Consider the following 23,061-nt stretch of genomic DNA (forward strand, 5'->3'; position numbering starts at 1 on the left):
CGGGAGGGGCTTGACCGCGCCTCATGAAACAAGGAGCCTCTCCCGGGCGAGCGGCGGGGAGCGGCCGCCCGCCCGCCCTGCGGTGCCCGGCGTCGCTTGAAGAGCCGCAGCAGCACCGAGAAGTGATTCGGCGGGGGGAGGAGAAGAGGAGGAAAAGAAATCAGATTGCCGAAAGGATTAGGAAGGGGGGTGGGGAGGCGAAGCCCTCTCTTCCCCCCCCCCACTCCGCCCTCCCCGCACACACTTGTGAAGCTTTTCAGAGTTATCCTTCAGCATCAGTGGCACCGGCGGCGAGCCCGGGGGAGTAGCGACACCGAAACGTGCTCGGCTAACTGCAAGAGAGATCAGAGGGAGCGGAGCGGCCGGGAGCGGCCCGGGCCGGCAGACCCTGCCTCGGCCCCTGCCCGCACCCGCGGGGGACTGCACCTCCCGCCTGCGATACTTTATATATTCTTGTTATTGTTGTTGTTTTATTTTTTTCGCCGCTCCTCTCGCTTTCTCGAGGAAGGGCAGGTTTTGTAGCTTCGGGGCGGGCGCGCTGCCGGGCTGCCTGCCCTGGGCGTGCGAGGTGGGGCGAGAGAGGGAGGAAGAGATGCCTGTGATTAGAGGGAAAGTTGTGCTCATCCTCGGCTTCGTCTTTCTGACAACTTTCCTGGCTGCGGTGCGAGGGCTGCCCGTGAGGAAACAGCGTAGCAACAGCCCAAAGGAGAGGAGCTCCAAGCTGGCGGAGGTAAGGCAGCCTTTGGGGAAGGATGGGGAGCAACAGGGTGCTGGGGCGAGTCCTCCTCACCCTCTCCCTTGCCCGGGAAGGCTGAGGAAGGCAGCCGGCCACCCAGGGCTCCCGCGGAGGCCGTTGTGCATCTCTAAAGGGAGCAGCATCCAACACGTGTCCCCGCGGCCAGGCAGCCCGGAGCCCCGGGAGGAAAAGCAACAGCCAGGAGATGCAGCTTTCGTGCTTCCCCTCTTCTGGCCTGGTTCTTCACACGCTGAGGGGCCGAGCCCTTTCCCGGCCTCCGGGATTTTCGGCTAGCCCCAGGTCTTTGCATTGCACATAGGCTGAAGGAAAGGGGCAGTTCTAGGTGCTTAGAGATCAGCACCGAGTACCGTGACCCAGTGCCCGGGAAGATCTGCCTCCAGAGGGCAACATCCCTCATAAGAGACAGGAGTTCGGCCACAACCCGACCTGCAGTAAAATTAGTAAGGTTGGTGGCTTGCCAGGAACTCCAAAACTTCGCTACTACAGAAATAAGACGTGACAGATTTCAGCCACCGTCTCTTCTTCCCGCTGGGACGAGCCTGGGGCAGATTCCAGAGTGGTCATGCTTCGTTTTCATCTCAGCAGCCTGCACCCCGTCCAGCATCCCCGGGCAGGCGGCCTCGGGAGCCCCCACGGGCTGTGGGGAGGTCTGCAACAGACCTCTGCGCTGCTCGCTCCTCTGAGAGCCGGATCCGGGCCAGCTCTGGCTTTGGAGCGGGAATTTCAGTCGTCAGTGAGGGACTGGTCAGACTAGGAACCAACTGGTGGGACCTGATGGGGACCATAAGGAAGGGGATGGGGAAGAAACAAACTACCAGAAGAGCTGGAAGAGGGTTTGAGTAAGAAAGAAAGACAACTGAATGGTTAAAAAAAGTTGTTTCCGTGTTGAAACTGTTCTCCGGAGAAAAAGCATTTCAAGCAGCAGAGCTGTGTTTAAAAAATACCCTTTTGAAGAGTGCTATTGATAAAAGTGGGCGAAAGAAAGAAGTGTATAAAGTGACGGCGATAGGAGGAGGTTGAGCAGGACAGGGTGAGGGCAGCTCAGCCCTTGCTGGTGACACACAGCAGTATGGGGAGCAGCAGGTTTGATCTGCAGGGTCAGTCAGACTGGCAGAGGAGGTGATGGGGATGTACCTTACTGATAGTTATTGTCAAAACATGGTGGTGACCTATGGCAGAGTGATGCTGGCACCTGCTGTGGGATGCATTAAACTCCATTCCAGCATGAAGTCCAGGGAACAAGTGTGAAGAAAGAATCTGCTGTGCAGAAAGCCTGTTCAATGGGCAATAGAGGGCACAGGTTGCATCCAGCCAAGTGCCACCAGTTGAGCCTGGTAATGGTTTTGACTGGACAATAGAGTGAACAGATGCAAATAGGACTGCAGAGGATGTTACTTGCTGTAGTGCTGGCGATACCATGTTGGTGCTGTACTTTGCTTGTGATCTTTCAAGCACAGATGCAGATGCCGGTTGACTCACCAGAGAAATGCCAGGCAGAGTGTGCTCAGGCTCCACGTGCAGAGAGAGTAGGGATTTACGCTTGAAATCCTGAAAAATATTGCAGCCCTGTGGCAGGGGGCATAGGATAGGGGCAAAATGTATGTCAGGAAGCTGTGCAGGTCCCCACCAGAAGACCCTGCAGTATCATCGCGGGCTCCTTTTTATCTGATGCCTAAAATGCATCAGGAAGCGGGGCGAGCTGCTGTCAATCCCAATTTGTGAATGGGGAGCGTTGTGCAGCCAGCCAAAGATCACAGACGGCACTTACACAGCGGAGCCTCTGTCCCCAGGACCTTTACTTCTCGCAGAAATACAAACATTTAAGAAGTTTACAGGCAAAGGTTTGAGGGTGGAGGTCAGGAGCACAGAGGAAGATGAAGAATGGTTGTGTCTGAGGTCTGTTGGTGCTCCTGTACACACCCTGCATCCCTCGGGGCACCGGCTGCACAGCGCACATGGCAGGGAGAAAGCGGTAGATATTGGCACGTGTCTTCTAGTTTGGGGAGGAAATCCTCTGTTTCTGGTCTGCGTGGGGGGGAGTTTGGAGCAGTTGTGCCTGGCTGTTTGAACTAAAGCAGAGAGCACAAACGCAGCAGTATGATGGTTTAAAAAAAAAGAAACAGAGTGATTTTGGGTCATATGCACAGATGGTTCCTGTTGCTGTGCTGATAGGCCCTGTCTCTATGGCAGCAGGGCAGCCACAGCTGGAGTATTGGTTACACTCTGGGTAATGCCCTACAGATGTGGGTAGAATGAAGGGGGCCGGGAGGAGAAAAATAGAACTGACAGAGCAGAGCAGATAGACAATCAAAACCATTAAACAATTATATAACTGACTTATTTTAATTTAACATCTTTACTTAAAGCAAACATTTTGCCTTGGTTTGGAATTGAATGGGAATTTTTATAATCTGTGTTGAGCCTCAGAGTTACGCTTCTATATTAAATAATTTAGAAAAATCAAAAATATTCAGGTTTTCAGCATTTTTTTGTTAGAAAGCCTTTTCATTGCAGGGAGGCTGAAGGGAACATGTTTTATCTTTGGGCAATAGCCTTATCCACATGTCCCAAAGCCCTATACTTCAGTTAGGATCCGTTACTTCCAGACATTACCAAAGGAGCGAGCACTTGCGTTTACATATTTTCAGCTGTGATAGTGTGCAGAAAAGTTTTGCCTGAGTTACTTTGAGTGCAGCATAAGCAACAGCTGTAGTTGCTTCAGTCTATTTGACTGGAAGCTGAAAGGCAGAATATTTTCTTTCCAAACTGTGTCTACAAAAAACCTACAGAGATATGATGTCTGCTGATTCTGAGGCTTTTTGCGTATGTATGGGAAGGCGGGTGGGCTCCAAAGCAGCAGGCGGGTGTACAGCAGGGTTTTTCAAAGTGCCTTTGCACGTTAGATGCATCTCTCTCTGATGTGGGCATAAATGTGGCAGGTCCAAGTGCTACCCCATGCCAGCGGCTCTGGGTAACTGAATACTTGGAAAAGCTTGTGTCCCTTGTGGAGACAAAGGACAGCTCATCACATTGCTTAATGCTCTGTTTATTTATGAAGTCGGGGGTTAAATGCAAAATATGTTTTGATAAACTCGTTGGATTTCAGAATATTGGCTTTGTGCATTGTTAATAGATGTTTGGATTCTTTCCGACCGATACCAGTCGGTTCCAGTGCTCTTCTAGTAAACAGAAAATAACTAATGTTCTAACATGCTAGAAATGTAAACGTTAGAAGTTATTAGATCTGTGTGAACCAACACAACCACTTAAAGGACTGTGCATAGAAATAAAAGTACCAGCGGTGATGGTGATGGGGTGTTGGTAGTGAGCATCCCAGTGGTGCTGGAGGGCGGCAAAGTGAGGCAGCAGCGGTTTATGGAGGGTCCAAGCTGCTCGGCCCCACTCTGGTGGGCTTGGTGGGTGCTTGGTGGGTGCTCCTTTGCAGGAGGGAACCACTCGGAGCTCCCCAAGGCACCCAGGGTGTTACTGCAGGGCTGGGACGGGGGCAGGGTGAGAATCCAGGCTGGAACTTGCTGTCGGAGTTCCCCTGGTCTGAAGCTGCGAGCAAAGAAAACCTGGTGTCTGCGATAAGAGATAACAGAGAGCAACAAAAGAAATATCAAGCGTAGCGTAAGGGCTGTAGTTGGCTGCAAATCTTTGGGTTTGTACAGTATGACTGGCTCCTGGCCCCTGAAAATTAAGGAAATTAATAACAACAGTATGTATTATTTATTGGTTATCAGGTAGGGAGAGCAGTGACAGGAAACTATGTTTAAAACTGAAGCTCTACACTGAGATGTTTTGCTTGCTGATTAAAAATCAGCAGCAGCCGTCTTGATTTAAATTGACCTGCCCTGTGCATAGGGAGTCCAAGTGTGGAGGAATGCATAAGAACTAAATGTATAGCAGAGGCATGATGCCTGGCTCCAGTTGTCAGCAAGCAGAGAGTTAGGGAGCTCCAAGGCAACCTGGCATGGCTGTACTAGATAAAAAGTGTTAAAGGGAAATATCAGCTGGGCTTGAGTGGGGTTTGTCAACTGTAAGCTGAGGTAGCCCTGTCATTTGGGATCCCTAATGTAGCCCAGATACACGGTGTGGGCAGGCGAGTGTGGTGATGGGCTGGCACAGAGTCCTGCAGGAGCCTCCCAGGTGCCTCCACCCAGGTCCTGGTCCCTCTTGACCCCCGGGGGTGTCTGGATGGGAAGAGGGTCTCACTTTCCCCAGAGCCATCTCACCCAGCTTGTGTTGTCACACGTCTGCCCTGCATGGGGATACCTCTTGAGAGAGCTCAGCCCGGGTGCAGGTGGTCTGCAGGTTGGTGCTGGCTGCCTGCACAGCCAGATCCCCACAGCCACTGCGGGCTGTGTCAGTAGCGGAGTCATTTTGCCTGCGGATGTGCTTTTTACCTTTTCATTTCTTCAGCAATTAAGCGTTCTTGTCCCTGGCTTTGTCCTTGGCAGAGGTCGGATTTGTGGGTACAAAACGTGCACTGAAGCATCCTTCCGCTTTGAAAGGGGCTCTTTGTGCGCAGGGAGGTACTTCGCCCTTTGTAGCAAATTTCCTTTTGAGAAGTGCCAAATTATCTTAGTCAACACAGTTGAAAACCCTCCCGCCCTGGGGCTGAGGCAAGAGCAGAAACAAAGAGGAGCTGGGTGTAGGGAAGCTGCCCAACAAGGGGTCTTCTTCCCTTTTCACTGCACAAATAGGTCTGCTGCCTTCCCATTGTCACAATCAAAGGGGTTCCTGTAAAAGGCACATGTAAGGGGAAGAGATTAGGCATAAATCGCTCCACAGGGCATTGCCCAGCCCTTTCTCTGGGGTCCCAAAAGTGACCGGCATTTGCTGACCTTCTCTTTAAAGACAGGCAGGCTGGGGGACTCATCCTGCCTTCAACCGTGGTCCCTCCAAACCCAGCAAGGTGATGGAGAGAGTTTGCTGGGATTAATTCCTACTTTCCTCATTAGTGTTTTAGGGATAGGGAGCACAAACTCAGATCTTCTGTTTTCCATAGCGTCAATAAATATTCTTCCACTCAGAATGATCCCCAAAACAAGATGCCAGAACAAACACTTCCCATAGGGAAGCCTGAACAAACTGGGCGACAGTCATGACAGCAAAGTGGACAGTGCTGCCAGCTCCTCCAAAACAAATGTCATCAGCCAGAGGCTTGGTTTTAGTATAAAATACCGGAGCCTGTAGCCAAGAAGTAGGGAAAAGATTGCAGCCATATTTCGGTGTGAAAATGTTTCAATTTCAGACAGAAGCTTGAAAGAGTGCAAGGACATTTTTAGTAGATCATTTTTGCAGGGAACCTTCTTTGGAAGGAGGGAGGTCCTGGGGCTTGTCTGAGAAGCTGTTGTGAGATATACTTCGTCTCAGTACTTATGAAACGCAGACACCAGAAAGATGGTGACCTACCTGCTTCTGAGTCCTAGGTGGCTGTTGGTGTGAAGGGTACCATTGCCTCCTGGGCTGCAGGTTGTTTTAGTCTCCAGAGAAATGATACCATTTCAAAGGGAACAAAATGCAGTTAATTGTTGCCTTCTGCTGGTCCCCAGTGCCACTGGATGGACATGAGGGGAGGACCTGGCTGCAGATAGCCAGGAAACAGGAGTGTGCGCAGGGAAGTGGTGGTGAGGCGTGGGTTTATGTTGCATTAAGAGCTGTTGGGTAACAAGATCTGACAGGGCCTTATCTAGTGCCCAGGACTTGGGGTGTGAGGCAGGGCTGGGAATGTGTCCCCAGCCACGGGAGCCTCCATCATGCTGGGTGCCATGGGAGGCTGGTGCATGACAGGGGTGCCATCCTCCATCTGCCCTCCAACAGCTTCAGCCTGGGAGTGAGCAAGCGAGCCCCAGCGCCTTCCTGGCAGCTGAGCCCCAAGGCACTCGCCAGGCAAGGGGAGGGTGGCTGGGAGGTGCTGCAGGACATGCCCCATCAGTGGAGAGTCAGCACCTCTTTGGGCAGGAACAACCCCAGGTTCCAGTATAAGTTGGGGAATGATCCATTAGAGAGCAGTGTAGGGGAGAGGGACCTGGGGATCCTGATGAACAGCAGGATGACCATGAGCCAGCCAGCACTGTGCCCTTGTGGCCAAGAGTGCCAATGGCATCATGGGGTGTGTTAGAAGGGGGGTGGTTAGTAGGTCAAGAGAGGTCCTCCTCCCCCTCTACTCTGCCCTGGTGAGACCACACTTGGAATATTGTGTCCAGTTCTGGGCTCCTCAGTTCAAGGACATGGAACTGCTGGAGAGAGTCCAGTGCAGGGCAACAAAGATGATGGAGTGGAGCATCTCCCTTATGAGGAAAGGCTGAGGGAGCTGGGTCTCTTTAGTTTGGAGGGGACTGAGGGGTGACCTTATAAATGTTTACAAATATACAAAGGGTGAGTGTCACAAGGATGGAGCCAGGCTCTTCTTGGTGACAAACAATGGTAGGACAAGGGGTAATGGGTTTAAACTGGAACATAAGAGGTTCCACTTAAACTTGAGAAGAAACAACTTCTCAGTGAGGATGACAGAGCACTGGAACAGGCTGCCCAAGGAGGTTGTGGAGTCTCCTACTCTGGAGACATTCAAAACCTTCCTGGACACATTCCTGTGTAACCTCATCTAGGTGTTCCTGCTCCGGCAGGGGGATTGGACTAGATGATTTTTCAAGGTCCCTTCCAATCCCTAGCATTCTATGATTCTATGATCTCCCTAGGATGTTCTCTCTTCCCCACCCCTTCAATGCTCTCTCCTGCTGCCCTTCTGCCCTCCCCTTCACCTGCAACCACTCGCACAGCAGCCAAAATCCCAGGGGAGGACAGTTGTACCACGCCATGCAGCACCTCAAGCAGGACAAGGTGTTGTACAGTAACAGCAGTTGTACAGTTGTACAGTTACAGCAGATGTCTTCACATCTGCTGTTCTGCCCTTGCCCTCTGGGGACACTGTGATTGTATTACATGGTTAAGCTGGCTGCTTCCTGAAAATCAAAGATCCCCCTTAGGGGAGCAACTAATTCTTCTCTCCTGGGGAGCATTCACAGGGTGGACCCCTTGGTGTCACCAGTGGAGGAGATACAGGGCTGCCCAGAGGTGCTGTGGCCATCTCAGGGGCAGCTTGGCTTCCCCCATACCCAGATTTACAGCTTGGCTATTGCATGTTTGTGCCCTCCCTGGGGACTGGTCCTGAGGTTACAGTGTGGTCCCACTTGGAAATAAGCAGCTGAAGGGAAAAGGAGGGGTCAACTGGGGGCTAAGATGCTGAGGAAGCAGGGCTCCCCATTGGGATGTGCCCTAGCTGTCCTATGACTTTGGATTTGCCTCTGCAGCCCTGCAAGCCTCAGACTCCCACCTGGTGGGGAAAAAAAAGCAGTATTTTTTTTTTTTTTTTTGAGACATTTAGAAGTAGCAGAGGCCATCCTGGAAAAGCTTATGAACAAGTGAATTATGAACAACACAGACTGGAGCCAGAGAGGAAAGTTTCCTCTTCCTGAAACCCTTTCTCCAACCCACATTTATGTGTGGGACGCATTAAATCCGAGCTCACCCCAGGCTGGGGAGCTGCAGCCAAGCACGTGGGGCAGGGGCTGCTGCCTGCGAGTCACCCCAGCTTTGCTCCCTCAGGAGGCCGAGATGCAGCATCCCTGCCTGGATCAATGCCCATGCAGGAAATGGAGATGCTCCGTGTCCAGCGCAAGTGCCTAATTTGTCTGTTGTTGAAGCAATCCCCGACCAATTTACATCTCTTCAGTTTCCTTTCTCCAGCAAATGTCTAACCCCAGCCACGGAAGTGGCAGCTCTGTGGCTAGCCCCATTGCTTCTGCTTTGGCTTTTCCCAGCTCCAGGGGGCTGAGGCATACCTGGGGAGGATCAGCTGCCTTCCCTGCCTGCACAGGGGAGCATCCCACCTCCCCTGCGTCCCCCCACACTGCGATATCTTCCAGCTGGCTGGTGTGCAGGGGGAGGCTGGCGTTGCTCTGGTCCCTCCAGTTTCTGCACTTGCTTTGCTATATTTGTGGTGGGTTTTTTTTTCCTGTTGCATTTTTGCCTGGGCTGCAGTGGGGAAGGAAGCAGCAACTAGGGCAGCTGGAGGGTTACAGTGTGCAGGCTAACAAATGTGCATCATTAGCTGGAACAAGTTAATGGTTGCTGAAGCACATGGGGTTTAGAGCTGGAACAAGTTAACAGCAACTCAGTCTGATGCATTAAGAGCTTATGCGTATTACAGCTCAACTATGCTAACAGAAAACATGTGCCCTAGCAGGAGCGTTTGCACCAGAGGGTATGGATGTGTGTCTGTCTGTCTCTCCAGGGGCACCTCCCCGTGCAGTCCATGTGGGGGCCCTGCTTCCGCACTCACCACCATGCTCTGTCTGAGCAGCTCCCAGCTGGCCAGGCTGCAGCAGAGGTCTCAGATGTACCTTCTTCCTCGGGTGAGGGTGCCTTGCCACAACCTGGGCTCTTCGAAGCAAGAGTTGGCCCTTGGACCCATGCATTTGTCTCCAGTGTGAGGACAGCCCCGGCTGCTGTGCTGGGACACGTCAGTGGTGCTGACCAGATGCCCCAGCTTCTCCACTGCAAGGCCTGTGTGGTTCATCCATGTGGGAGGCAAGGCAGTCCCTCCTGAGGGGCAGGTGAGGAAGAGAAACTGAGCCGTGGTGACCTTCCTGAGATGTGCAACGTGGGAGACCTGTGTCTATTCCTGGCCTTGCTGCAGGGTTCCTGAGAGACCTGGGGCAGGTCACTTTCTTTGTTTGCAATATGGAGGTCTTACAGAATTTGTCTCAGTGTTAAAGAGGGGGAAGATATTTATGGTAGAGAAGCACCTGAGTGTGACATTGAGGAGGGCAACAGCCAGGCATGGTGGGAGATGAAAAGCCACCAGGCTTTTCCTTGTCCTTCTCATGTCACAAGTGACCTGGGGAGTTGGCTGAGGATGTTACAGACAAGTTACTTATCCACGCACCCGCAGGAAAGATGATTCCAATGAGAAGGGTTGGGTCGTGCCCATGGGGACATGCAGTGAGGAGCACTGATGGCAGCGTGGCCAACTGCCCTGTTTTCAGTCTTGTACAAAGTCAGCTACGCTGTGTCCTTGCTCCTTGTGGTGCTGGTGATTCTCTGTGCTGTTGTGTCTTCTGCTCCAGGGCTGACTGCCTCAGGGGCAACCAAGTCACCGACCTTGGAAAGTGTTTTCAGATTACAGTTGTTGCAATTGTGAGACATGAAAATAAATGTGAGACATGAAAATAAATGAGACACATGAGGAAGCCTTTGATGCTGCCTCCTGCAGCTCGCTATTCAAGACAGCTGGGATGAAGCTAGTTACAAGAGAGTGATTCCATATGATCTAAAGTATTTTGATAACTGCATTAAAATTATAATCATGAGGGTGGAATAATTATCTGCACAGCCCACAGTTTGCTGCTGACTCCTGCTGGTCTGTCATAAACAGGATCTGCCCACGCAGGCATGTTAACCAAGTGCTTTGTCTGTTCCGCGAGCACTTGCAGAGCTCTCCCAAAACTTGAAGGGAGATGCTTGTGTCTTTATTCAAAACAAATCAAAACCAACCAACCAACAACAACAAAAGGAAAAAAAAAAAAAAACAACACAGCAACAAAAACTAGCACTCAAGTGTGAGTTGATCCTGAGGTTGACCAGTGAGTAGAGCAGTTGGGAGATCGTGGTCCTGCTCTTCACTTGTGCCACAGCCCCTTTGCAGGCAGGAGTGTAACCCAGGGCAGAAGAAGAGGAAAGCAGCTGGAGGTGTCCACTGCCTTCAGTTACCTCTGGCAGATCATCCAGAGCTCACCTATCAAAACCCTGGGTGATGGCTTCTGCTAAACCAACTGTCTATAAGTCTAAAGGTGTTGTGTTTGATCATTGAGATTGTGGCTCGGGAGATTTCACAGATGTTAACAGGGACTGGGTGGCATCTTCGCCTTCCCTGTTTTCTCATGGGTGCCACCTGGTTCTAAGCACCTCTAGAAGCATGCTGTGCTTTGGCACGGCTCTGGGAAATCTGTTAAGCAGGTGATGAGCCGATGGGTAAAAGAGGTCACTTGCCTGATGTGCGACCAGTGTATTTTCCATCTGGCTGAAGGACTCTGATGGTGGATGAGCCAGGAGGATCAAACTGCAGCCCCCCGGAGGCTAAGGCAGTCTCGGACGGCTGGGTTAAACAAGCCCTTTCTTTGAGCAGTGTCTGTGGTGGTGTCATCAAGGAGAGAATATGCCCAGCGCTATGGGAGGGAGGCAGCATGGCATGCTGCATTTGTTCTTGTTGATTACCCTGCTGTTCAACCTTTTATTTTAGAGACTTAATAGTGTTACTTGTTAGCACTGGGAAAATCTTCCTTTTCTCCACTCCCACCAGTGACAACTGTCCTCAACCTTTCTGTAAACTGTAGCCCCAGAGCTGCCAACAGACAGGCTGGGCTTCCTTCTGAAGCATCCAACCCTTGTCCCTCTACTTCCATAGCTTTATAACAAAACCCAGCTCTGGAGTTGTTCCAGCCCACTTTCACTCCAAATATAAATTTCATTGGAAGGTGGTCTGTAGATCATTGAAGCTCATTTAGGTGGGGGGAAAAAAAAAAAAAAGGCTAGAAAATACAAGAAAAGTTCTGATTTCTATTTTATATTTGGCTAATTCATAAGTGGGCAAATTTGCAACAAACTGCATGACAGATTTTAAAACAATGTTGTTGGGAGCTTGGAGGAAAGAGTAGAAAGAGGCTTGTGTAGATTCAGCTCTCTTCAGGAAAAGAAGAGTAGTTCTGGTGGAGTACTCATTTCAGTACAGCTTGGTAAAACTGTTCAAAGGAAACCTAACACAAGCAGTAATGTTTAAGCAACAAAACCCCCCCGTTCCTTATAATTATAGCCCAGTGCAATACCAACCTTTAGCAAATACGTCATTTTCTTCACTGCAGTGTTAACAAACCCAAAGCACAGCCCGAACATTGCCTCTGACCCGACTCCCGCGTACACGGGTTGGTTTGATGCAAGCTGAATGAGTGTATGTGATTACTAATTGGCTCAGAATAGGCGTGGGTGGAAGCTGCATCCTCTGAGCTTGTCCTATGCTGGGGACTCACTTGCTCTGTGCTTCTCGTGCACGGGCTCCAGCAGTGCTTCCCTCCTCCAGGAGTTATCTCAAGCATACTTGGCTGGGGTTTAGCCCCATGATGAAGAGCAGCTCTGCTCAGCAATGTATTATATGTAGCTAAAAAGAGCATTGCAGTGGGTTCGCTGGTAACTCGCAATGCATGCAGAGATGCTGAAGAATGTGCTGGAGGGACAAGTACCTGTGGTTGTGGTGGCAGAATAGTGGTGTCTCTGGTTGCCAAAGGGCAGTATGGCACAGGAAATAGTCTGTTCACATTTTAAACTGCTGTAGGATCTGTGATGTCATGTCTCTAATCATTTTTGTGTAAGAGCTGCAAGCACGTGAATGTTGGTCATTTGCTTTCTTAAGCCAAGTTTAGTTCAGAGTCTTAGAGAAGTTTATAGCAAAATCACAGATTTTAAGACCAGAGAAATCATTAGATCCTTGAATTTCTTCCCTAGCACAGATGCAATACATGTGTGTTGAGCCCAGTGACATGGGTTGACTGTCTCCACAAGAGATAATGCTACTTTCCTTGTTAGCTTGTTCCTGTGGTTAGTCACTTACAGTGTTAAAAGCATGATCCTTATTCCTCAGTTGGATTTGTCTGGCTTTGACTTGAACACGTTGGTTTCTATTATGTGTTTCTGTTCTGGATTAGAGAGTCTCTGGTGCCTGATGGATTATTGCCTTAAAGAACTGGGAAATCAAGTCATTGCTTTCTCTTTTTAACATGACAAATTGAATCATTCCAGTCTTTCACTGGAAAAGTTTTTCCACCCTTTCCTTCATGGGGATGGGTTTTGTGGCTGCTCTCTTCATGATCTTCAGATTCCCGAGCAGTTTTAATAGAGGTGTGTAGACTAGAAATGGGATCAGCCTTTACTCTCTAGAGTATCAGCCTTTCCCCACACCTTTCTCATAGACCCTGTTGCCCGTGTTATGTACAAAGTAGGCATGACGCTGGGGTGAATTGTTGATGAGTTCCTTCCACTTCCTAATACTGTTGCTGAGCTTGTGCCTCAGGGTGTTTAGGTGGTCAGTCCTACAAGCAGGAGAGCCTGGACTATGTGGGAAGAGATCTTGGGCTGATAAGGAGGCAGGTGTGATCCTGCTTATAGCCTTCAGTCTAAACATGGTCTTCACAAACAGAAAGTTCATGCACTTTCCCAAGTGCTGCTCCAGAGTTTCTCTCAGGTTCCTGCCCTGGAGACCCTTATTCCCAGACAGGCAGGATATCCCAAGTGTATGCAGGAGGAGCTGCGGCAATTCCCCCTTCAGCTTTTTCCTTTGCTTGGTGCTGGCTGGTCACAGGAGAAGGCTGGAGCTCGCCTGCGAGATATTGATGGCTTCCCAGCACTGCTCTCTCTGCGTCTGCAATGTGGTAGCCCATGTCCTTCCTTAGCAGAAGAACGAGAATGGAGCTGCCCAGTGATGGTTTGCAGCCCTTCTTCTGGGCTCCACGGAGAGTGGAGGAGTAGAGTTTTCACCCTGGACAGGCCAGCTCTTCTCCTCCCCGAGCTGATGCACTGCAGTGGCTTAGCTCCAGGCTTGGCAGCTTTATCCAGCTGTCCCTCAGGCAGAGCAGAGGAGAAGGTGGGTGTTGTGACAGGAGTGTGGCCCCCAAGGGCAGCTGCCTGTGTGGCTGGCAGGAGCCCTTGGTGATACAGAAAAGACACATCTGCCTGTCAGGATCATGGTGCCATAGATGCTCTGACCTGGAGGAAGCACTGGGTCTCATAGGACCTTGCTAAATTCTGTGGCTTGATCAGCTGTGGTAGGGCACTGAGCAGGACCTTGCTCAGGAGGGACATCTTCTGACACAGGGACAAATTTTAATCCAGTGAAGCCTCAGAGCAATGCAAACTTTAGCAGGAGGGAAGGGTTAGGTAGTGCGGTGTAGTGACTGTCACTGAAGGACACAGTGCCATTCAGGGCAGACACCCCTGGGGTCTTTGTACCTCTGGAGGATTTGGGAGCTGAGGGAGCTCTGTTCACCCTGTGATAGTCTCACAACCAGTTCCCCTGGGGTAGTTTTATATATTCCCTGTGGGAACAGTACTCTGAATTTCTTGAGCTTGTTTAGGCGTAAAATCTGAATTAGGCACTGAGTGTAAGTTTGGAGACTTGGAGTCTGTTCCTGGCTCGCGTGCTCTGATGTCCTTGGGTGAGCTCAGATCTTGTTGCTAGAGGAGACCTCACTTTCCATGTGTATTAAATTTGGGTTGTCTGTGAAATGAGCTTACCCAGCCCTGATAAGCTCCTTACAAATGAGGCAAGAGTGCCAGGCTCGCAGAGCTGTTGGCAGCCCCTTGTGCAGGGGCTGCATTGGACACGTGCAGCTGGCAGCAAACGCAGCACCAGTGGGTGGTGTCGTGCGTCCAGCCACGAGGCATGGCCAAGTTTGCCTGCTCAGTCTCCCTTACTGTTTCTGCTCTGTCTGGGCTCCTTCTTGCTACCTGCCAGGGAGTCCCTGGGCATAAGAAGAGACCTGATGAGGGGTTAAGGCACCAGGAAACAGGCTGGGTCAGAGCTGAGCATTCTTCCTGTGGGTCCTTCCCAAAACTACTGTGGTTTTGCATTGGGGCAGAGGGAGCTGGGAGGGGAAGGTGCAGGCAGAGGGATCTGTCTGTGCCCACATTAGCTGCCAGCAGTGCCACAGAAGCCCTCCCAGCCAGGGAGAGGAGTGAACCCCAAAGTCTCTCGCTGGGCAGCCCAAGCTCTCTTCTCTCTGAAGCCCTCTCTCCTCCAGGCCCATCTGGCAAAGTCTGTCACCAGCCCTTCTCCATGCCCAGCCTGTTCTGGTCAGCAGCCAAGGGACCAGCAGCATCCCCGCTGCTCTTTTCCCTCCCCCAGGGATGGGGGTGTCGCGCACTTTGATGTGCGGGCACAGGGCTGGGGACAGGCTGTGTGCGCTCATGAGAGCCTGGCCAGGCTCCAGCTGCCTTTGAAGTGCTCCAGTGATCAGGATGAAAGGGAGGGGAGTCCTTCCCCAAACCATCTGGCTCTAATTGCAGGTAGAAATGCCTCTCTGCATCCCCCGTGGGGAGGGGGCATGCCGCTCTCTTCGTTAATCCCGGGGCACTCGGCTGCGCTGACGCAAAGGGCAAGAGCTTGAACAAAAGGGAGTTTCAGCTGGGCAGCCAGAAATAGGCAGCCACTGGTGGAGATGCTGGGGGTTCGGGCACCTCCACTCCCGGCCTTGATCCACAGGGCCCCACAGACCTTCCCAGGGAGAGCCTGTGCTGCGGGGGGGCTTTGCCAGTTGTTCCCATCTCCGGTTTCTCGGGCGCACTGGAGCCTGCTGGCCCTTTGACTCATACTCTTTTATGCCGGTGCGCGCTGAGTGCAGGGACGAGGAACGTGGGAACTCAGAGTGAGCCCGGCTGCTCGACAGACTTCACTGGATGCCTCCCCGAGCTCCTGGCCAGCCAGCACTGCCACCTCGGCGAGGCTCCCTGCCTGCTCCCTGCCTGCTCCACCTGCTCCTCCTGGGCAGGGCTGGCCACAAAGTGCCACTTGCCACTGCAGTGGCAGCAGCAGTTAGAGCCACTGGCAGCACTGGCAAGTAAGTTGTGTTGTATTGGGCTGGGCATCTTCCCTTTGCCAAGGAGGTAAAGGCAGCTGGGTTATATCTACCAGCAGTTTCTTTCCCTCCTGGTGATAGCCTGTGGACAGCATCTGAAATCTCACTGAAAGCTAAAACTATGTTGCTTGAAGTCACCTGCACTAACATTGAGAGCACAGAACGGTTTATTTAGTTTTCCCCCCTTGTCATAAATCCCTTGTTAATAAATTTTATATATAAGTATATAAAATTATTAAATATGAGCTGTGGTAACTCTGTGTCCAGAAGCAGCCCTTGCCACTACCCATCTCCAGAGATGAAGAGATGGCCAAAAAGGGAGAGCGAGAAGTGGTAAGCCAGGTGAGGTGGGCAAAGGGATGTGGACAGGGTGGTCGCAGAAATGGGAAGCACCAGCCTCAGGAGACCTGTAGGTTGCTCAGGTGCAGCAAGGCTGAGCCTCAGCACAGCACATACCACTGGGTATTAACTTGATTAATTAATTAACGTCTTAATCATTGCCCTACTCCAATGCTGTGATGAGACAAGGTGGAGGAGACATTTGGTGCAGGAGATGGGACTCTGCTTTTCTGGGCAGTGGTTTGCTCCCCACAGAGCCACCCTCAGGAGATTTCCTCACTGCCTCTTCCCTCTCCAGGTCTCTGCCTCATCTGACCCCCACTCAGCAGGGGACAAAGAGCTGCCGCCATCGGGCAAGGCACGGGGGCTGAGGCGGAGCGGGCAGGCTGGCCCACGGCGGCACCGGCGCCGTGGGGTGGCTCAGCAGGCTGCCAGGAGCCTGGCAGTGCCCAACCCTGACAGCGCCAGCCAGGAAGAGAGCCTGCCCTTTGTGCTGGACCTGCAGAGCTTGCCGGGGCTGGCCAACGTGGACCTGAGCGCCCAGAACCCCAACATCCAGGTGGGGAGCGGGTCTGGGTGGGCCATGGTGGGGGTGCACGCGAGCACCACATGTTCCCCAGCTTTGATGGGTTCCCTAAGAGGAAAGATCACATGAGTGGGGTCCGTGTGGCTGCTTCCTTCTGTCTTCTTGGTAACTACAAGATGCAAGTAACTGGCACAGACAAGCTCCTTGCCAGAGGAATTTGCTCATGGCCTTTTCCCTGTACCCCAACAGCCCCTCTCCATAAATGCTCCTGTGGGAGGACCTCTCAATTTCTGAGGGTGGTGTTGGTCCCTGTGGGTGACCACCAGCCCCCCTGTACCTCCTGCTCTGCCCCTGGTCAGTCTCTCTGGATGAGGCAAGACCTCTTGTGCTTGTTGCATGGTCGTGTAGCCCCAAGCATGTCTGGCCTTTCGGGCCAGGAACCAGTGCATATGCTAGTAGATCTGTCCCAGGGCTGTGCCCCAGCTCACTGCTCTGCCTCATATCGGGTCTCCAGGTGACCATTGAAGTGGTGGATGATCCTCAGGCTGAGATGGAGATGGACTTGTTGAAGGAGACGAGCAATGACTGGTCCCTGACGTCTTCTGAGTGGTTGTCCCACAAGGATCTCTTCTGGCCCCTCTTCTGGGAATACACTGACCCCACTGAGGAAGAAGAGGAGGAGGAGGAGGAAGATGAAGAGGATGACAACCTGGATGTAGGGGACAGGGAGGAGGAAGAGGAAGAGGAGGATGAAGATTACACAGCAGAGTATGAGGAAGAGGAGTCCATGCTCAGTGGAGTGGGAGGTGACTGGGACCAGCAGTGGCCTGGGCAGAAGAACTGGATCTTTAAGGAAAAATATAATTACGGTGAGTCCTCTTGGGCATATGGAGCTGCCCTGCAGACCGACACTGCCCTTCACTGCCCTGCCTGCCCTGCAGCCCTGTCTCATGTCAGGGAAGCAGCCCTGTGCTGGGAATCACAGCACACTGGTGCTCAGTACCTGCTTAGAAAATAAGCAAGCATGCTGAGGATCAAGGCCAGCACCCAGCTGGGCTGTCAGCAATCAGGCACACCAGCATCCCAGCGGGAATTGCCCTTGCATGTGATCATACTGCAGCGTGGACTGTAGTGAAGGCATGCTCAGATGAGAAATACGGTATAAATATTTAATGGCAGGTGCTGCTGCCATGCACTCGGGTTCCTGCAGTGACACCAGTGCCAGAAGCCTTTGCCCCAGGCCTTGGCACCCCTAGGAGAGGAGCTGTGGAGGGGTAGATGGTAGGTGCTGGTGGGCAGAGAGGCCAGGGCACTGCAGCAGCTCCCTCCTGTAGCTTCCCAGCCACAGGCCCCAAACCAGTCAACCTTTGTTAATGCATGATGCTTCAGCATCATGGCCAGTGCATCAGGCAGGTTTGATGAGGATGGGGATGGGCAGCCATGCCTGGCTGGGTCATTACCACCATGAGTGGAGCTGTGGTAATCAGAGCCTTTGCTCAGGGGCTGCTTCCCTGAAGTTGCCAGTGAGGATGGGGTTGGCCCATGTCATCATGTGGTCAGGCACCTCCGTGTGCCCCAGGCAGCGGTGGCCCTGTGTCTCTGTAAAGGACATCCCAGAGATGGGGAGTTTCTGAGGGAGGTACTTGGTGGCTGCTGGCTCCCTCCTCCTGGGGCTTTGCTGGGTCCACCTCTCTGCCTCTCCATTGCCATGCAGACTATGAAGATGAGGAGGAGTGGAGCCCATGGTCCCCTTGTAGCATCACCTGTGGCAGTGGCAACCAGAAGAGGACCCGGTCCTGTGGCTATGCCTGCACAGCAACGGAGTCGAGGACCTGCGACCTGCCACGCTGCCCTGGTGAGCCCTTGGCTTGGGCACTGTCTGACCCTGATGTGGGCTGATATCCTGCTGCTGCGGGCTGGATGTTGGTCATGCTTCAAGAACTGGTTATGTTTAATGTGATCTAGGGTTATGACTGTGGGGTTCTGTTTCCACAAAGAAGCTCTGATGGGGCTTCATGGCTCCCCAGGCAGTTACATGGTGCCCAAGGGTGGTAGAGCTGGCATCCAGCTCAGTGTGTGACTCTTTGCACTTCTACTGTACTGGGAGCTTGAAATCCTCTCCTGAGGCATACTGACAGGTGGCTCCATCAACTGAGATTTACATAACCCACAGCCTTGGGTGGGTCTGTCCTGTGTGTCTTGCTGCTTTCCCTTCCTTCCAGGCAAAGCAGTGGTGGGACAGGGGGTGAAAGATAGTTGGTGCCCTTACAAAGGAAAAAATGCTACCACTCCTCCTGTTGTTCAACCGGGCTCTTTTTTTTTCCCCTCTCAAGGAGCCGAGGGGGAAATGGTCTTCCCCACAGAGGAGACTCCTTTCAGAAGTGACAACACCACAGAGCTGTTCAACTCAGGTCAGCCTCTGCCTCGCACTGGGGCTTCGGTGCCAGACCCCATGGGGGGTGTAGCTGGCTGGTGGGGAGGGCTCTGCCAAGGGCTCCTGCGTCTGGTGTCCCGACCTAAGTCACCCAAACCTCTACCATGTGCAGGCTTTGGCAGTCATGCTGGGAAACCCACTTCCTTCCACAGCCCTGGTGCAAAAGAGTCCTGCTTTACAGCACAGTGGTTGAGGCCAGCTTGCCATGTGCCGTCTCCCATTGGGGGATGATGCCAACCCAGCCCCTGTAGCAATGGGTGCTTGGGGCAGAGCCCCTGTGAGGGGCAGCTCTGCTCCAGCATGAAACCCTCTCACTCTGTTACTGCCTCGGTGATGGAGCCTGGCTCCAGCCCGTCCCAGGAGCCTGGCTGCTCCTGCCTGGCCAGTGGTGCTGGCAAGGCCATGGGCAAACAGCAGCTGGGTAAAGCAGGGTGCAGGCTTTGCATGCCCTCATCATTTCGGTACCCTCCCCCCAGAGGTGGACAGCTGTGAGAAGTGGCTGAACTGCAAGAGCGACTTCCTCACCAAGTACCTGAGCAAGGTGCTGACGGACCTGCCCAGCTGCCCCTGCTCCTATCCACTGGAGGCCGTCTACAGTGCTGTCAACCTGCGGGATGAGCAGCAGGGCAAGAGCTTCCGATGGCGGGATGCCAGCGGCCCCAAGGAGCGCCTGGACATCTACAAGCCGACAGCACGCTTCTGCCTGCGCTCCATGCTCTCCCTCGACAGCACCACCCTGGCTGCCCAGCACTGCTGTTATGACGAGCACACCCGCCTCATCACCCGTGGCAAAGGGGCTGGCGTCCCCAACCTTATCAGCACCGAGTTCTCCCCAGAGCTGCACTACAAGGTGGACATGCTGCCCTGGATCCTCTGCAAGGGTGACTGGAGCCGCTACCACGCCGTCCGGCCCCCCAACAATGGGCGCCAGTGTGCTGATAACCCCCCTGAGGAGGAGTACCTCTCCCAGCTGCAGGAGGCCAAGGAGTACTAGCCACAGCCATGCTCAGAGGAGCCATGGCCACTGCCAGCTCCTATCCTGGCCCAGCCCAGCGAAGTCCAGGCCCTGCTGATGGGCTCCTCACTGGTGCTGGTCAGAGTGGGGAGGATGCGCTGTCCATGTCATCCCCTCAGAGGGTGCCTCAGCCCCGCTTGGATTTCCAAGGGCACCGGAGGTTATGGCGGTGGTACGGTGCGATCCCTGCCATACCACCCGCACGCCAGAGTGCCTGGTCTGGTGCACGGAAAGCTGCAAGGGATGGGAGGCATAAAGTGAATGGGGGGCTGCTCCCATCTGCTTTTATTCTCTACAGTCTTTCAGTGTAGCCTGAAAGCTGAGTGTCTGCAGGGTAAAATGGCCTCGGCTCCTGCTGGCCTCACGGTGCATCTGAGGAGCTGGCCTGCTGCAGGCAGTTGCGGGCTCTTTCCTGTACGCCTGCCCTGGCACACGCTGGTCTGCTTCTGAAACTGGGGGTGGGTCCTCCTAGGGAGGGTCAGGGCTGTCCCAGCCACGGGACCACCCCTCTCCTCTGGATTTTGCATGCACAGTTGGGAAGGAGCAAGGGGAAGCTTGGCAGGGTTTCATGGGTCCAGGGAGTGTGTGGGGCAGGAGGAAAGTGACCACCTGGGCTCCCTTGGCAAGATTGCCTTGCCAACACTGTTTTGGCTATGAAAGGGAGAACTGAATGCCAGAGCCAGACACGGGTGGACCTCAGAGGAGGTCAGCACAGAGAGAACACCACCTGTATGTATTTCAGTCCCTCTGTCTCAATGCTTAGGGGAGCAGGGTGGTAGTACCCATGCAAGTCCCACCACTAGCCCATCTCCACGTCTTAGCTCCCTGTCAAGCCCCTCAGCCGGTTTCAGTGCTTGAGTGCATCCATGATATGGCCCAGCAGAAAGTTCTGCGTTTCCCACCCACAGTCCTGCCAGGGGCAGGAGACAACTCAGCCATCCCTTGTGCCATTGCTGGAGAAGAGCAAAAAGCACCGATCCAAGTTCTCAGTGGGGATAGGAACAAGGCAGGTACCACTGGGAGTACCCAGCATTGCCCCTCTCTGGTCTGCTGCTGGCCTTGAACCCTGCTATGTGCTGTATCTTCCCAGGTCCCCAGCGAGAGGAAGCCCAAAGAAAGCGAGTTGTGGGTGCACCCTGTGCTCCTCAGGCTTGTTGCCTGGCCAGGTGAGCAAGTGTGGCTCCAAAAGAGGAAGACACGCCCATGCTAATAATGTCAGTACCTGGTGTCTGCACATCATGGATCATGATGCTCCCCATTAGCACTTCTGTCATGTCTGGGTTTTATTCAGCTTTCCACAGGTCCATGGCAGTTTCTCCCAGCATGTAGTGTAAGCTCCCAAGTTTCCCACAGAGAAACTAGGCTGAGCACCTTTATCCCTGGACATTCAGTCACTGAACCTGGCAGAAACTGTTCATAGCTTTTATTTAGCAAATTTTATGTGTCAGAGGAAATAAAAGAGCAAGTCAAGCACATGTAAAGAAGAATGTTATTTCTAGACTAGTGGTTTCACCCAAGGCTACTTGCTGCTTCATGTTTTTCTGCAGGATACTGTTGGACAAAAACAACATCTGGGTGCACAGGTCTTTGGTTGACTGTCCTGTGCTAGGTCTGTCCCTTCAGGGGCTTTCTCCAGGGCCAGTGAATGTTCATGGTCTGATAGCTCTTTGGGGAGTCTTTCTGAGAGTGTCTTACATGTGTTGAGTGGATGTTGATCCTTTTGACTTGGTTATTGATTGAATATTGCATTCTTGGTCATCAGCACCTAAGACTTCATTACTAGTAAAACAAAACTATTAATGAAGTTATCACTGATTTTTTTGTATTTAACTACTATTCCACACTTGTATCCCCAGACTCCACTTACGAGTGCTATTGAAACCTAGGCAAACACCATTCATTTCCCAATAGGCATGTGGTTGTAGATGGCCAGTGTTATGAGTGAGAAGGAAGACACAACCAAATAAACACAGATGGAGACCCAGACCCTGGTAAATTGTCTTGATGATTACATGTTCCCTACCTCAAATGGCCATTTGCTCACTAGTTTCTGGTAAAGAGGTAGCTCATAAGGAGGTGGTCAAGAGGGGGTTGCAGTGATCCAGTGGCTTGGTTTTGGGAGCCTGGGATGTGTGTGGGGAGGCTCAGCAGCAGACATGGAGGCATTTGTATGGGACGTAAACTGAGCAGCTGAAGCCGTGGAAGGATGAGCTTGTTATCTTCTGTCATTTGGTAGAGCATCTTCATTTTTTTTTTTCTTGTATGTCATCGTTAGCATCAGCAGACTCTCAGAGGAGCTTATCATCAGTACACAGGCTTCTTTAAAACAACCTCCTGTTAAATGTGCCTAGTGTCCAGTATTAGACCCACACATGGAAGCAGGACCTCTACAAACAGCCTTTCTTGAAGGAGAATTTCCACAGCTCTGCCAATTTGTTTGTCAGACTGGCTGCTTTGGGGGCAAGTGCTCTTATAATAAGGACTGTTACCCAGGATTTGCACCCTCCTCCTCTATATACTGGGTATTTCAACCAGTCTAACCCCCAAAAAAGAAACTATAATTTCTGTAATAAATGGAGTTCCCATTCAAGGGCAAGTTGAAAATTTTCTTGCATTGAGCCCCACCCCTTAAAGCTGGTTGAAAGGTGAGTGGCTGTTCTGCCTCTCTGCCTCTATGGTTTGGATGATACAGGCATGAACTGGAGCATGAGAAATGAGAAGCAGTGTTGTTCCTCACATGAGCACCTTACACACTGGGAGACTTTGCGGGGAATCGTGAGAAAGGTAGACATTAAGCAAGCGTTTATTTTTATATCCTATCAAAGATTCTGTCCAGCCCACTGCTATTTAAGTGATGAATCTCTAAACTTCCACTCCTTAAGTTTATTGTGTTTTTAATATATAATATATAAAAAATATCTTTTATTCCTACAAAATTTCACAGAGAAGAATTCTTTATTCTGATGCTGCAATAAAGCACTTTATGTATGTACGTGTTGCCGATGTCATTCAGTTCGGACTGAAGCATGTGTTGCTATTTGTTTTGGCTGAGAGGATCGACACTATGTTGAATGAAAAGTGTCTTGGGTCCCCAGGCCCAGCTGTACTGCCATGACCCTGGTGGCTTTGCTTCCTTCCCTCACCATCGGCATTTGATGGTGTCTGGCTGCAAGAATCGCAGCTAACACAGACTGTCCAGAGCCTGCTGCCACAGCCATGGGCTATGTGAAGTTCTGCTCACAGGGAAGGAAGCCTCCTGCAAGAAGACCATCAGGGTCAGTGCTAAGAAGCAAATGCATTGTC

The 23,061-nt window shown here is 52.1% G+C and overlaps 1 protein-coding gene across 1 annotated transcript; it reads left to right on the plus strand.

Moving 5' to 3' along the window:
* The first annotated feature begins 252 nt into the window (after nt 1-252).
* On the plus strand, nt 253-22,750 carry ISM2 (isthmin 2). The gene is made up of 6 exons (XM_005502500.3): nt 253-730; nt 16,082-16,342; nt 16,824-17,178; nt 18,024-18,164; nt 18,643-18,720; nt 19,220-22,750. The coding sequence occupies exons 1-6, from the start codon at nt 593-595 to the stop codon at nt 19,735-19,737; spliced, it is 1,491 nt and encodes a 496-aa protein (XP_005502557.3). The 5' UTR covers nt 253-592; the 3' UTR covers nt 19,738-22,750.
* Nucleotides 22,751-23,061: the final 311 nt, after the last annotated feature.

This window comes from Columba livia, chromosome 5 (assembly GCF_036013475.1).
Source record: "Columba livia isolate bColLiv1 breed racing homer chromosome 5, bColLiv1.pat.W.v2, whole genome shotgun sequence".
In the NCBI taxonomy this organism is placed as follows: domain Eukaryota; kingdom Metazoa; phylum Chordata; class Aves; order Columbiformes; family Columbidae; genus Columba; species Columba livia.

Bases quoted from the DNA above. Each gene is read 5' to 3' on its own strand.
- ISM2 (XM_005502500.3), top strand. From the start codon at position 593: ATGCCTGTGATTAGAGGGAAAGTTGTGCTCATCCTCGGCTTCGTCTTT. The intron at 16,343-16,823 runs GTGGGGAGCGGG...TCGGGTCTCCAG, and splicing joins CCCAGAACCCCAACATCCAG to GTGACCATTGAAGTGGTGGA. The intron at 17,179-18,023 runs GTGAGTCCTCTT...ATTGCCATGCAG, and splicing joins TAAGGAAAAATATAATTACG to ACTATGAAGATGAGGAGGAG.